The sequence below is a fragment of the Peromyscus californicus genome, unplaced genomic scaffold (genome assembly GCF_007827085.1).
Source record: "Peromyscus californicus insignis strain IS unplaced genomic scaffold, ASM782708v3 Scaffold_5__1_contigs__length_169319896, whole genome shotgun sequence".
In the NCBI taxonomy this organism is placed as follows: domain Eukaryota; kingdom Metazoa; phylum Chordata; class Mammalia; order Rodentia; family Cricetidae; genus Peromyscus; species Peromyscus californicus.
Genome location: NW_026294573.1, coordinates 99,005,175 through 99,020,419, shown reverse-complemented (window position 1 = coordinate 99,020,419; position 15,245 = coordinate 99,005,175). Strand labels below are relative to the sequence as shown.

The following is a 15,245-nucleotide window of genomic DNA, read 5'->3' as shown; positions in this document are numbered from 1 at the left end:
CTGATAGATCCGTCCCTGTTGTTCTAGCTGCCACAACCTTGGCAGAAAGGTAGGGTGAGACTGCTAACTCGAGTAAGCTACCAAGAAAGACCTTAGCTTCTTGCCCCTCCTGACTTTCGGGCAAGGTGCGTGTGTGTGTGTGTGTGTGTGTGTGTGTGTGTGTGTGTGTGTGTGTGTGTGTGTGTGCAGGTGCACATGTGTGCATGCTTGTAGAGGCCAAGGGACAACCTCAAGTGTCATTCTTTAGGTGCCAGACTGTTTCTTTCATTGACCTGAAGCTTGCTAAGTAGATTAGCCTGCCTGGCTGTTAGGAATTCCCCAGGATCTGCCTGTGTCCCCCTCCTCAGCACTGAATTATCATGTGTAATGTACTATGTACAGCCTTTTTTTTTTTTAGATAGGGTCTCCTATATAGATCAGGTGGGCCTTGGACTCGAGAGAACTGCCTGCCTCTGCCTCCTGAGTACTAGAAATAAAAGTGCATAGCCACACTGTGCTAGCTTTTTTAAAATAGAGGTTCTAGGGAGTAAACTCAGGTAGTCATATTTGAGCTGCAAGCACTTTACCAACTGATCCATCTCCCCAGACCCCTTCTTGTTTCATTGAATGAGGGAGACCTGCTCCCTCTTTTTCCTCCAGGATACTCTTGAGGAGGGAGAAGTAAGAAGTATGTGAATGGAAGTATAGAGGAGAGAGACAGTTAGAAACACAGGATAGCACGGGAGGGCTTGGATCCTAATCCACCAGCCCCTTCTCTCTCTTCCAAAGGGCTTTTTAAAGGGATGCCAAGGGGTGGGGCAAAAGACCTCCCCCCAGCACAGCTGAGTGCAGACCATGCCAGGCACCTGGTGACCATGCATGTGATCAAGCCATCCCCTAATGCTGCCCTGCTATGTAAAGCAAGCTCAGATCTCACTAGGAAACCTTTGTGAGCTGCCACAATCGAAAGAAACTAATGTCTAGCCAACTTTTACTAAATGAGTATAAATCTAGTTTTGATTTAACGAAAGCAACCACATGTGTAAATAACTGGTTCTTCCTCCCCATTTCCTAACAAACCTGTGTAAATACTTGTCCCGTGTGCATGTGGAGGGGCTATGGGGGCAGGACTTCCTTCAGACACCAAGATGAATGCCTGCCCAGAACTCTTACATAAAATGGCAGAGTATTTGCATGTGACCTACACCTACTTTCCCATATATATTAAGTCATCTATAGATTACTTACATTGCCTAATATAATATGAATGTCATGTAAATTATTGTTACAAAATACTATTTAGCAAATAATGACAATGAAAAGTGTCACAATATTCAATACGTGGTATTTTTTCTGAAAATTTCCAATCTTTGATTGGTTGATAACTGTTACAAAAGTATTCTAAACATCTGAAACTTATTATATATATATATATAAATACCCTACCAGTGAAGCTGTAGGCGAGTGTTCCTGAAGGCTACCCTGGCTGTGTCTTGAGTCCTCAGCTCTTGAATTTTTCTGTCTTTCCCACAATGATAAAGAACCATTAAAAAAAAAAAAAACAATAGAGTAAGATACTTGGTGAGGAATGAAAGGATAGTATGTACTAGAATGCTAACCATAGTGTCAGCCCTCCATAGGGAATCTTGTAGGAACACATCACCTTCTGTGACTCTGAAGACACTGAAGTAGTTGGTGTCCGAGTTAGGGTTACTATTGCTGTGACGATACACCATGACCAAACAACTTGAGGAGGAAAGAGTTTATTCAGCGTATGCTTCCACAACACAGTTCATCATCAAAGGAAATCATGACAGAAACCCAAGCAGGGCAGGAACCTGGAGGCAGGAACTGACCCTGAGGCCATGGATGGGTGCTACTTACTGGCTTGCTCAGTCCACAAGACTGGATGTCTGAGCTGGTCTTCAGTAGACACTGGAATCCCAAAGAAGTAGGTTGTAATGCCAGTGAAGAAATGGACTTGGTAGCAAGTCATGGGCAAGCAGGCAAAGAGCAAAAGCTTCCTTCTTCCATGGCCTTATATAGGCTTCCAGAAGAAGATATGGTCCAGATTAGATCTGGATTAAAGGCATGTCTTTTCCCAGCTCAAAATATCTGAATTAAAGGTGTGTCTTCTTGCTTCAAAGATCTAGATTAGAAATAGATTTTTCCTACTTCAAATTAAGCAAAAATCCCTCACAGGTGTGCCATCCATTTTTGGGTTTTAGTTCTAGATGTAGTCAAATTGACAACCAAGTATAGCCACCACAGTTGGTATCCCAGGAAACAGCATATTACACTCTTTTTTATTTTATGCATGTATGTATATATATGTATGTGTGTGTTCTTATGTACATGTACACAGTGAGTGGAAGCCTGAGGATAGCCTTGGGTGTCAATCTCAGGAACACTGTTCACCTCCTCTGAGGTAGGGTTTCTCATTGGCCTGGAGCTCACCAATTAGGCTAGATTAGGTAGCTAGTGAGCCTCAAGGATCCTTCAGTCTCCACATACTTATCACTGGGTTTCCAGAGGGAGATACCATGTCTGGATTTTTACATAGGTTCTGAGTACCTAGATTAGGACCTCATGTTTGCAAGGCAAGTGACCTACAGACCTAGCATCCTTCAGCCCATCCCCAACCCCCTTTCTAAATATGTTCTCATTATGTAGCCTAGACTGGTCTTCGGCTCCTGGCCCTCTTGCTTCATCCCCCCCACTGGTGGCAGGATGCACAGGTGTGCATTGCCACTGTCAGCGTGGACTCTCTCCTCTCTTAATAAGGCTGTCTTCATTCTGTCAGCCTAAAGCCTCTACACACAAAAGTCCCCTGCATGTGAGTGACAACTGTAAGGAAACAGTGCACATGATATATTTCCATATGGGATGGAATATTGTACCAGAAGGGGGCTGCATTAATGGGAATGATTGTAAGACTCACAGTGGTTGCTTGACACCTTGGATAACACCCAAACATGTACAGATATCCCTCAGACTATGATAGTTGAACTTAAAGTTTTGGACCTAAGATGTTGTGAAAGTGATGAATTCAGAATTCAGAAATGATACCTTGAAAATTGATATTTCCCCAGTATGAGACTCTAATGTCACTGAGTGACAGTATTGAACCTCCACTCCACTCAGCCTCAGTCCTGAGTGAAAAGCTGATGCTATACAGTGCCCCGTGTCAGTAAACTCTGATGTTCACTGGATGTCTTAGGATATTCAATATTGGCATGAGCTGAGCAGTGTCTGGACATGCTACTTTTTCTTGTTCATATGTGCCCATAATAAAGTGTTTCTCACATGTTAGGCTCAATAAGGGATTAAGACAGTAATACAGTAGAACCACCCAACAATAGAGCATAATGAAAGTTACAAGAATCTGGTCTCTTTCTCTCTCAAAATACCTTACACACTTTTTAACCTTTCATTTAATGAAAGCCCTCTGTAGCAGATCTGACTTTTTGGGCATTTCTGCTCCTGCACCTCAGAGGCATTATCATGCATGAAGGTTGCTTCAACACAGCACTGTGGCACCATAGCAGTGATCCTCAGAACACAAGGTTGCCCAGAATGGCACAAAATTTAAAACGTAGGAATTGGCTGTTTCTAGAGTTTTCTGTTTACTATTTTAGTCCCAAGTTACATTGGGAAACAAACTAAAGAAAGCAAAACTATAGAGACTATTGTATTTCCATAAATTCCAGTTTAACATGTAAGAATCTTCCTCCAGAATTCAGTCATGGGGCTGGAGAGACGGCTCATCAGTTTGCAGTACTGGCTGCACCTCCAGAGGACCTGGGTTCAATTTCAGCAGCCACATAGCAGCTCACACCTGTCTGTGACTCCAGTTCCAGGGGATCTGATACCCTCACACAGACATACATGCAGTCAAAACACCAATGCACATGAAATGAAAATAAATTATAAAAAAGGAGGTATAGCTCAGTGGTAGAGCATTTGACTGCAGAATTCAGTCACATACACCTGAATGTGAAACGCAACTCTACAAAGCAGCATGGCTGACATTGCATCAACATGAATATAATCAAAAGGATTCTGTTCATCCAAACCCATTCTGCTTCATATGTAGAGACAGGAGGCTTGAGTACTTTCCCATACTCCTTTCCCAGCAGGGTAAGAGGGGTGGTAGAGTGGGGGTTGGGGGGACAGCAGAAGGCAAAACCAGCCTGATCAAGACAGCATTTCTCTCCAGCTCTTATTTCTTCCCCTGTGATGTGTGATGAGGTAGACTGCCTGATTGGGGGGCATCCTTCAGGTCTGTAGAGACTCCCAAGTTTGCACTAGAAACCTTCTCCCAGAGGGACCACAAGTTTGGATAGACATACTGTTGATCACTGCAGAGCTGGGGACTCAGTACTGTGCGATCTCCTGTCTAGAGAAGAGTTTTAAAGCACTGGCATCCTTAAACTGCATTGTGCTTTATGTTTTTTTCTTTTCCTAACATGCACTTCAGTATTCTAGTCCAGAAGTCTGAAACAGAAAGGAAATTTTAGAAAATGCCGGACCAACCGTCTCTGTCATTGTCATTGTCTTTCCAATGAGGTCCTCTACCATGGAAGAAAGGGTCTTTTTGTTTTTAATGGTTAGCTTCTGAAGTTAACATTTCAGAACTCTTTTTTTTTTTTTCTGAGACAGAGTTTCTCTGTGTAGTTTTGGTGCCTGTCCTGGATCTCTTGCTCTGTAGACCAGGCTGGCCTTGAACTCAGAGAGATATGCCTGCCTCTGCCTCCCAAGTGCTGGGATTAAAGGCATGTGCCACCACCACATGGCTCAGAACTCTTTTAAATGGTAGCTAGGCTTGCTTGGAAAAGCCACAGTATCTACTGTTCCTCACTTACAGACATTCCTTCACTGGTGCCACTGTTGGAAGCAGAGTTCATAGATTTCACCCGTCACCTCCCCACTCATCCTTATGTGGACCCCACCTCTCCACTCATCCTTGTGTGGACCCCACCTCCCCACTCATCCTTGTGTGGACCCCACCTCCCCACTCATCCTGTGTAGACCCCACCTCCCCACTCATCCTTGTGTGGACCCCGCCTCCCCACTCATCCTTGTGTGGACCCAACCTCCCCACTCACCCTTGTATGGACGCCACCTCCCCATACATCCTGTGTAGACCCCACCTCCCCACTCATCCTGTGTGGACCCCCAGCTCCCCACTCATCCTTGTGTGGACCCAACCTCCCCACTCACCCTTGTGTGGACCCCACCTCCCCACTCATCCTGTGTAGACCCCACCTCCCCACTCATCTTTGTGTGGACGCCACCTCCCCATTCATCCTGTGTAGACCCCACCTCCCCACTCATCCTGTGTAGACCCCACCTCCCCACTCATCCTGTGTAGACCCCACCTCCCCACTCACCCTTGTGTGGACGCCACCTCCCCATTCATCCTGTGTAGACCCCACCTCCCCACTCATCCTGTGTGGACCCCCAGCTCCCCACTCATCCTGTGTGGACCCCGCCTCCCCACTCATCCTTGTGTGGACCCCCACCTCCCCACTCATCCTGTGTGGACCCCCAGCTCCCCACTCATCCTTGTGTGGACCCCGCCTCCCCACTCATCCTGTGTGGACCCCCAGCTCCCCATTCATCCTGTGTGGACCCCCAGCTCCCCACTCATCCTGTGTGGACCCCACCTCCCCACTCATCCTGTGTGGACCCCCAGCTCCCCACTCATCCTTGTGTGGACCCCCAGCTCCTGCACTCATCACTATGTGGACCCCTAGGTTGAAGGTATTGGAGACTGCTCTCAGTTTCATTTTAACTCTCAAGAGTTATTTCTTAAAGTCCAATTCATTGTTTGATTTGTCTTTGAGATATTGCTTTAAGAAATAAAACCCAGAATTCTGCTGCTGAGTCTTTAATGAAGGTGTGTCAGGCACATGACATTATCTCAATGTCCATTTCTTACTTAACCATGTTTGGACATCAGGAATCACCTTTGTAAAGTGAGTAGGTGAAAGGGACTCATTAAATATAAAGGAAAGTGATCTCTAGTTCATGGTGGAGGAGTTGGGAGAGACAAGATTACAGATATATTTTCTAAGAGGTATTTTAGAAAGTCCTATTTAAGAAATACCCACACTAATTTAAAAGCACTTCATAACTCATAGGGCACTATGCTGCTGCCAAAATAAACCGTCTATAATTTGCCTGCCAGAGCATAAAGTGGAAGTCAGACTTAAACAGAACCTTGTTTGTATCAATCACCCATCTTCCTTGAAGACTTCTCTTCCCAGGGTCTTCTTTAACTCTCCTCTCACTCACTCTTCCTTCCTCCATCTTTTGAATTGTACCCTCTCCACACTGAGCTCAGCCCTACTCTTCTGACTTCTGCACATGCTATACTGTTTTCGGCTGGAAATGTACCCCTTCTTAAAATTAAATTAGAGTCAGACCAGAAATGCAATCTGTAGTTCCAGCTACTCCAGAGGGTGATGCAGAAGGGTCACATGAATCCAGGGCTTCAAGACCTGTCTTGGCAATATAGCTGGAGACCTTATCTTAAAATAATATTTTTAGTTAGATCATCTCTCTAGAGAACTCCTTTATCAGTCTCACACCATTACCTCCTATAACTCTGATCCTCTATCTTCAGCTGCCCACTGGCCATTGCCACTTTCCATCCTGTGGTCACCTGCCACCACATCAGGTCACTGGCACACCGCTTTATACTAGCTGTCATTCTTGAATACCAGTGTTGTCTCCAAGTCCCCTTTCTCTCACTTCAACCCCACACACCTTTGGACTTAATGTTCCATCATCTCAAACTTTCTGTTCTTTCTCCCTGACGCCAATGAAAGACCTGGGCTTCCTTCTGGCTAGTGAAAAATTGAGATAGCCTTGTAAAGTTACACAAGTAAGTTCAGTCTGGCCACCCAAGCAGGTCCTTGGGATGCTAAAGTCCTTTCTACAAGGAGTTCTGTATCTCCTAAAAAAAATCAAATGATAGGGAATTTTGTCTCTCCCGAGACAGCACATTTCACCAGTGAGGTTTGTGTCTGACACTTCATTTCTTTTTTGTTAAGTTATATATATTCGTGTGTGCCTGTGTCTGAATGTGTGCATGTGAGTACAAGTGCCCACCGAGACCAGAGAGGCATAGGATCCCCCTAGGTTTAGAGTTACAGGCAGTTGTGAGCTGCCTGATCGGGTGCTGGGAACCAAACTCAGGTCCTCTGCAGGAGTATAGCATGCTTTTAACTGTTGACCCATCTCTCGAGCCCCCAGAGGTTTGTTTTTTCCTTGCAGCTACCCCTCAAAGCCAAAGGGAAAAGTCTAAATGTTTTCTCACAAACTCTGAGGAGCTCATGACACTCCCATTCCCACCACGGACATCCTTTGGTTTTTACACTAGCTCTTGTTGCAGCCTGCTCCCCTGAACATCCCCAGTTCATCAGTCTCTCTTCAGGGCTGGGTTGTGTCTCACTCTTTGCTCACAAAGTCATCTAATCCATGAGGAGTTGCTTCTGTGGTCTCCTTCATGCAACCCAATTCCTCAGAGCCTCAATTTCCCATCAGTAAATGACAAGAAGTTTCCTTAATCAGGTGGGCTGCAAGGTTCTAGGAATGTCCTAAGACCATATACAGCATTTCTTTTTATTTTTTGTACGTTGGTGTTTTGCCTTCATGTGTGTCTATATGAGGGCATCAGATCCCCTCCAACAGGAGTTACAGACAGTTATGAGCTGCCTTATGGGTGCTGGGAATTGAACCCAGGTCCTCTGGAAGAGCAGCAGTGCTCTTAACCACTGAGCCATCTCTCCAGCCCCACACACAACATTTCATAGGCCAAGAGTATATATCCATTTTTGAGAAAGAAGAGCTACAGATTTTTTTTTACTCTCATTGTCAAAGTGGCTGGTGAGTCACAAAAGATTTTTTTAAAACTAGACTGAATATCCAAAGTCCTTTCAGCCCTAACATTCTATAAGGCAAAGGTCCCAGACACACAACATTTTCTTATTCCCTGGAGAGGACGTTAAAGACCAAATATTACTCCACCTGTTATTCAGAGACAGTGAAGGGATAGAATCTGACAGGCCCCAGATACTAAGCAACAGCAACGGGAAAGGTTACAGCCAGACCTCTGTCTGGTGCTGTAATCAGCTCCTCTCACTGGAACACCCCAGCGGGAGCTCAGTTGTCAGCTCTCAAGGTACTGGAGAAGGGAAATTTAAAATCACGGCAAGATGGCCTCCGAGATGTCTTCTAAGGCAAAGACTGGGGAGAGCGGGGGCTGGAAGTCTTTGCTCTTGCTCTTCCCTGGCCTGGAATAACCTCTCCCTTCACTCCTCTCTGGTTTTGACATTCTTCCTAAGAGTCTTTTCCTGCCTCTGTCTAATTAGCGTCGGCCTCCTGCATCCCCCATATCTCTGGGTAGGCACCTCAGGCGCAGCACTCATCCCAACCAGGCCTCCCTCTGGTCTGCGGGAGGATGTGGATCTCGGTCCCTCACTCCAGCTCCTTAAGAGCAGGGATTGTGTGTTGTCTTCCTATCTCCAGTGCCTTACACTGTGTGGCATACGGTAAGAATGTGATACACATTCAGTAACTCCCCTTCAGTGGTTCTGAGGACTCCTCATAGACAGCCTCGTTTGCCTTTCCCCCATCTCGTACGTGTACGCGGTATGTGTGTATAGAGGCACACACCTTGGTGCATGTGTGGAGGTCAGCGGATGGCTTTGTGGAGTCAGTCTTCTTCTGCCATCATGTGGGTTCCTGGGATTGAACTCAGGTGATCACACTTGCATAGCAAGCGCCTCTACCCACTGAGCCATCTCACCAGCCCCTAACCTTTTGAGATTGTGACATGACATTGTCATACACAAGTGTGTTTGATCATATTCATAGCTGTCCTGGGGTGCAGCCCAGTGGCTACACGTTGGAATACATTCTATGCCTTAGTTTCCCCCTTTGTTAGATGGAAGCACTGGACTGTGTATTAGTTACTTCTGTGCTGACCAAAATGACTAACAGAAGCAACTTAGGGGAAGAAAGGTTTGGGCCCATGGTTTCGGTGGTCCCCATCCTTCCTGGTGGGGAGGGTGTGGTGGTCACACTTCCGCCAACTGCTGATGCATGAATGTGCTGCTGTAGACTAGCTGGACAGCTGTCCTGATCGAGGGCTGGGATCCACATAGATGCTAGTAAATGCCACTCAAGGTGATTGAGGGGGCTACCCAGTGTTGAGACACGGGTTACATCTCAGAAGGTGGGAACATCTGGGTGAGTTCTGCTAAATGACTAGGCCGAGAGAGGGAGCCTGGCTCGCCCTGTAACACAGGTGAACAGAGTGACTTTCAGGGAGTGGTAGTGGCCCTTTCCATAAACACACAGGTGAGGCTGTCTGGGTTGGCTCTCCGTGGATCTCCATGACAATAAGAGGGGCTCCCAGGTGATAAACGAGGTTTTATTGTTTGGGCAGTCATTTCTTTCTTTTAAGAAACCAAACATCTCTACTTAATCCAAGAAGCCACTGTACAAGCTCCAGCAAGATCACTAAATTACACTCCAGTACCTGGTTAGACTGTGTATGCCTAAGCAATGCAGACTGATCTGTGATGGCTTTAGGCTACATTCCATGTGGGGCGTTTACCCACCACCCCCACAGTTCCCCAGAGTTTTCTTGAGTGCGAGCAGCAGGAAATATTAGATAGAATGATTTATTTCGGAGACTCTTGTGGAGATAAACAGATAGAAAATAAAGGATAGCCTCGAGAGGGCCTGAAACCTATTCCAACGGGCCCTGACTGTCTCTGCCCCAGGGTTTTTATAGAGACGTCAAGGGGTGGAGCAAAAGACCTCCTCCCCCAGCACAGCCAAGTGCAGACCATCTCAGACACCTGCACTCAGGCCCGTGGTCCTAATCATCCTCTATGCGGACCTGCTGGGTAAAGCCACGAGGAACCCGAGAACGGGCTCCCACAATTCCATACGGCCTGGTACAAGGAGGTGGTTGCTAGTATACTTAGAGAGAAGCCCGCCCTAGAAAGTGTGCATTTCCATATCCATCCTTCTCAACATTGCCGTCCATCTTGAGGCCTCTCAAGCAGGTGAGGCCCCTTTGACTTTTTCTTCTACTTTGGCTTTGTTTCTAGAAAACGGGAGGAGGAAAACAAGAGGAAGGAAGCTGAACAGCAGAAAGGATTGCTGAGCACAGATCCCAGACCCCTCGTTCTCCCCTGTCCACCCAGCCCCCAGAACGAGCCCAGCAGACAGGGTGCAGCCCCTAGCAAACCGCCACCTGCTGACCACACAGTCCAGGGCCCCGACCTGGAGCACAGCAGAAGGTCTCCAGGCCCATGTCCAGGCAGAGCTTCCCACAAGGATTCTTCCTCAGACCTTCAGGGAACAGCCTCCAGGAAGCCAAATGGTAAGTGTGGCCTGTGCTATCTAATGCCAACCATGGATCAGGCTTTGCCCGGCAGTGCGGCAGAGCTGAGGCCTGCCACAGTGTGGTCTGTGTCGTTTGTTTCTCTGGTTCTCAGGCTTCTGGCTCTTTTCTTGCCTTGCTGTAGTTTACTAGAACACTTTTTGGATTCTATCTTAACTGACTTGAAGTGCTTTTGAGTGTATTTCTTTTGTCTGGTTTTTCGTACTATGGCTCTGGGTATTACATATGTAACTTGCTTCAGTGTGCTAACATCAACATGTTACCACTGTGTGAAACATTGAAAGTACTCTTTCACTTAGGAGGCTGTGCCACTTTTAAAAATCACACTGGGGCTACCCACATCAGGTTGCTTAGAATCACCTGTAACTCCAACTCCTTAAGATCTGATTCTGTCTTCTGTACTCCATGGGCACTTGCACTCACATTTACATAATCCCGCCCCTCCCCCCCCACATATATATATATATATAATTTTAAAAATAAGTATTTGAGTAAATATCATTGGTGAAGGTCAGTTATCTTTTTCATTTCAGTCGTCAAATATAATTCATAAGCTCATGAAGAAGGGCTGATTTAGATACACATATTCCTGTCCTCTATTGCTGTTCCTTCTTCCTGGTGCTCTAAGATTCCTACTCCCATCCTTTTCTTTTTGGTTGAAGAGCTTTCTTTAGCCAGTCTTTAAGGTCTACCAGCAACATTGTCTTGGCATTTTCCCATTTTGAGTTTGATGTTATCACATTCCCAGGGAACCTGATCTAGACTCCATGCTTGGCAGTTCTTTTCATCATATGACGTCACTTCCTTCTGGACTCCTTGGTTTGAGATGAGAAAGCCATTGTCGTACACATTGGTCTTCCCCAGGAACATTCCTGGGTAGCATGCCATTCCTCTTAGTTTTCAAAAGCTTGATAGCTTGCTGCGGGTTTCTATTTGTATATAGTTCATCTGGTGTCAAGAGTCCCCAAGACTCTGGTGTGGTCAGTTGCTGGAGAAATACACAAGATTCAGGAGTGGAGTTGTACTTAGAGCTGTGCTATACTGTTACAATACCCTCAGCAAAATTGCAAAGGAAAATTTCTCTATGCTAAAGCCCAGAGGAAACCAGATGCACTGCACAGTTCCAAAAATTCCCTTCTGGGAAAGTTACACACACACACACACACACACACACACACACACACACACACACACACACACAGAGAGAGAGAGAGAGAGAGAGAGAGAGAGAGAGAGAGAGAGAGAGAGAGAGAGAGAGAGTTACTTCAGCAGTAAATTGTAATGACCAGTTTCACAACCTATGGTCTTCCAGAAGAAACTCCCTTGAGCCCAGGACTCCATGATCTTACACAGAGGTACCCTGCTTAGTGTGTACACAGTTCCAGGCTCTCAAAAGGAAAGTAGGTATTCATCGTGGACCACAGTGTTTGCCCAAAGCAGTTGAAGCCCTTCGAACTGCTCTTCTAAATTAGAGGGTAGTGAGAGCCTCCCCAAATGTACAGGATAATGCTGATATGGTTTTTCAAAAAGCAAAAATCTTAGTATAAATTATTATGGAAAGTTCTCTGAGATCTCACTATCACTTAGGATTTGGGCAACCCAGCCTGTCTCTCTGGACCTTAATTTCCTTAGCTATAAAATGGGAGTTATGGGTAGAAATAAAACGTTCTATAGGATTTATTCTAGCCCATGACCCACAAGTCTTTAGTAACTAGTGTTAGTATTAAGCCAAACTACTAATCTAACCATACATAAATGCCTAAACATTTCTGGGGTTCCATTCAGTGTCAGTGTATGAGCACTGAAAACCTCCAGCACAGGGTGGTGGTTTATTCGTTCACTGATTCCTTCAGGTGGCACTAATCAGGTGCCCATGATGTGGCGGCCGTGTTAAATTCTTGGAGTTCTTTCTTAGGGCCTTGTCAGGTGACATTTTCTCTGTTTCTGTATGAATGAAGAGTGCTCCTCCTCTGGTACAACCATGTCACCTCTCTAAACAAGGCCATCCTTCTGTGTCCTGTGCTCCCATCTGTCTCCTAGCCTCCCCTGTTCAACAGATCAGCTTCACTGTTATTCCTGGCATTGTTGTCTACTTTTCCTACCAGACTGCAAGATCTGTAAATAGAGGATTGCTGTTGTCATCTACTGCTATGTGACACACCACACTAAAACTAAGTGGCTCAGAACACCGACTCATCATTTCCCAGGATTCTGTGGTTTCCCAGTTCCTTGTCCTTGTGGCATCCCTCAGAGGGAGAGCAGCTTGAACTGCATCGTCTCAGACAGACTGCCTCCCATGTCTGGCAGCAGTGCTGCTGTCACTTGTCCTTCCATCCTCTGGCAAGCTGGACTGACACCCTGCACAGTGTTCCTAGGACACCAAGGCAGAAACCACAAGACCTCTTTAGAAACAGGCTGGAGAATGCACATACCATGCTCTGTTGATCAGTGAGAGTTAGGAGACCACCCCAGACTAAACGATGGGATGAGAGGAACTGTTGAGTAGTCTGTCACTTCTCTATTTGGGGCACAGCTTTTTCACATGCTTCTGAGAAGTAGTCTTACTCCTATCTCAGACCCCAAATTTTATCCCAACAATCACATCAGGCTTGAAGTCCAGATGTGTTGAAGGTTCCCAGAGTGGGACTACTCTTCCAACTCAAACATCAACCCACCAATAAAGATGTATTGTCCGTGTTCCCGCATGCCTGAATCACAGCAGTGGTGTGAGAACAGAATAGCCATGGCTGATGGTCTTGTTCAGGCAGAGTAGGAGGCACATCCAGCCACAGTCTATAACACCTCAGAGAGCCGGCTGCTCACATATCACCAGGGCCCTTGCTCCGAAGAGGCTTGATGAAGACTACCTCCTGCCTCCTCAGCAGCTCCCTGGGCCATTGTTTCCTTGGCTCTTTCTTGCTCTTGACAAGTCCTTCCTTTTCCTAAGAAATGCTCCAAGTCTGAGTAGAGTGGCTTTCCCAGCCTGCTTCCTGCCTATAGAAAACCTGAGCCCCAGGACCTCTTTTATTTTTAAACTGTCTTCCCATTTCAAGCTCATGGTGACCTCAATGATGTGAATATCTCAGAAAGTCACTCTATGAAAAGTCCATTTCATGTTCCAAAAACCATATCTGTAATTAGTTCCCAAACAGGCTCACTGGGCGTCTCATAATTCTGAGAAGATGCTCTTTAAGAGTCTTAGAAATCTCAAATGTTCCCTTTTAAATGTTTTTTGAGATCCCAATAAAGGGCAGTGCAGTGCAGTCATACTTAATCTTAATCTTTATAAAGCTTAAAGATTAAGATTAAGCCTTAATCTTTATCCCGAGACCATCTCCCTCTCTGGGACTCCAGGTGTCTGGAAAGAATAAAATGTTGAGGTTTTATTTTCTGACCCAGCACATCCTGAGATCTTTACTTTTTGCTCTAAATTCTGCTTGCAGTTCATTCTTTATATTCCAGTCTCCCCACACCTCATCACCTGCAGCTCTAAACGTAGTCACTATGTCTTCGTTCCATCAGGAATCCATCTGAGCAGTCCCTCCTAATTCACTTGGTAGTGTCTGTCCTAGCTCCACATCACCGCAGGGACCATGTTCCCAGTTATTCTGCCCTGACTAACGAGGCTCGCTTTTCTCCAGACTGCAACAGCAATCCATCTCTGCTCTTCCAGCTTCGCCACCATCTCTTCACTGCCCCACAGTTTCTGCTCAGCTAGTCCCAAGTCATGGTCAGGGGCCCCTGTTAGGGCAGCACCTCTCTTCCTGAGGGTTCCATTTCTGTGTTGGTTATTATTTGTGGCATAAAAGACTACCCCAAAACCAGGTGGCTTGAAAGAGCAATTCACTATTTCTGAAAGTGCTATGGGTTGACTGGGCAGTCCCTGACTGGGTCAGCTGAGCTCACTCATGTGTCTGCTCGAGTTGGGTTGGCCTCCTTAGCATGTCTAGTGCTGCTGCTGGCCCAGGGGCCTCAGATCTCTTCTCTCAGGCCTGGCGTTCCCAAGTGTGCTCCACCGTCTTCACTAGTGCTCACAGAGAAGGCAGAAGTTGCCAGGCCTGAAGGTGTACACTCCAGAACTTTCCCAGCCCTTCTGCCACACTCTGGTCTTGAGCCAATCAGTATTCAAGGGAGTGAGAGTTCACGTCCTCTGAGGAGAAATGTTTATCTGTGTTTTCCATTGCTGTAACAATTCACATCCCCATAAATTCATTGCCATGTTAGTCACATCTGGCCTTAATCTCCCTGCCTGTCCTTCTGGTCCTATACATTTGACCCACCTTGTACATTGTTTTACCTGAGATAAAGTAGAGATGTGACTCCACAGTCACATCGCACAGGCTTGTGCATGTCAGTACAGAGTGTGTGGGGGCAGGGGGCAGGGTTGGCACCCGCACCCAGCACATTCTCTCATAACGGGAAATGGGTCTAGTACTTTGTGTTCCCAGCACCTCACCAGGTGACTGACACTGCAGAATACTGGAATATGTAGTTGGGGAGAACTAGCTGGGGCTGGAGATCCAGAAGTAAAACTACTGGTCAGTCCTAAGTCAGAAAGTCTTTCCTGGGTGCATGCTGTAACAGAAACCCATTTCTGCGGCAAAGATGAGCTGCTCTGCTCAGTTCACCGAGTCGTGCATGCATTCGTTTAGCAGACAAGCTTTGCAGCCCACACTGTGTCCCAGCGGTGCTGAATTAACCAAGGCTGAGGACCACATCACCGTGCTCTTTCCTCCAGGAGTGTGAGCTCTGCTGAGTGACACCGCCCCCTGGAACCTCAGGTGGACAGTGCCGTTCTGCTGATGTGGTGCTCTGCAGACTGTGTAACGTCACAGGG

General features: G+C 46.4%; 1 protein-coding gene across 5 annotated transcripts in view; it reads left to right on the top strand.

Moving 5' to 3' along the window:
• Invs (inversin) overlaps positions 1-15,245 on the top strand; it is a 156,656-nt gene that overhangs the window by 126,762 nt on the left and 14,649 nt on the right. For all 5 annotated transcript variants that reach the window (XM_052714960.1, XM_052714959.1, XM_052714962.1 and 2 more), the window contains one exon: positions 10,113-10,387. In XM_052714960.1, the coding sequence (XP_052570920.1) occupies positions 10,113-10,387 (275 nt within the window). The remainder of the gene's footprint in view (positions 1-10,112; positions 10,388-15,245) is intronic.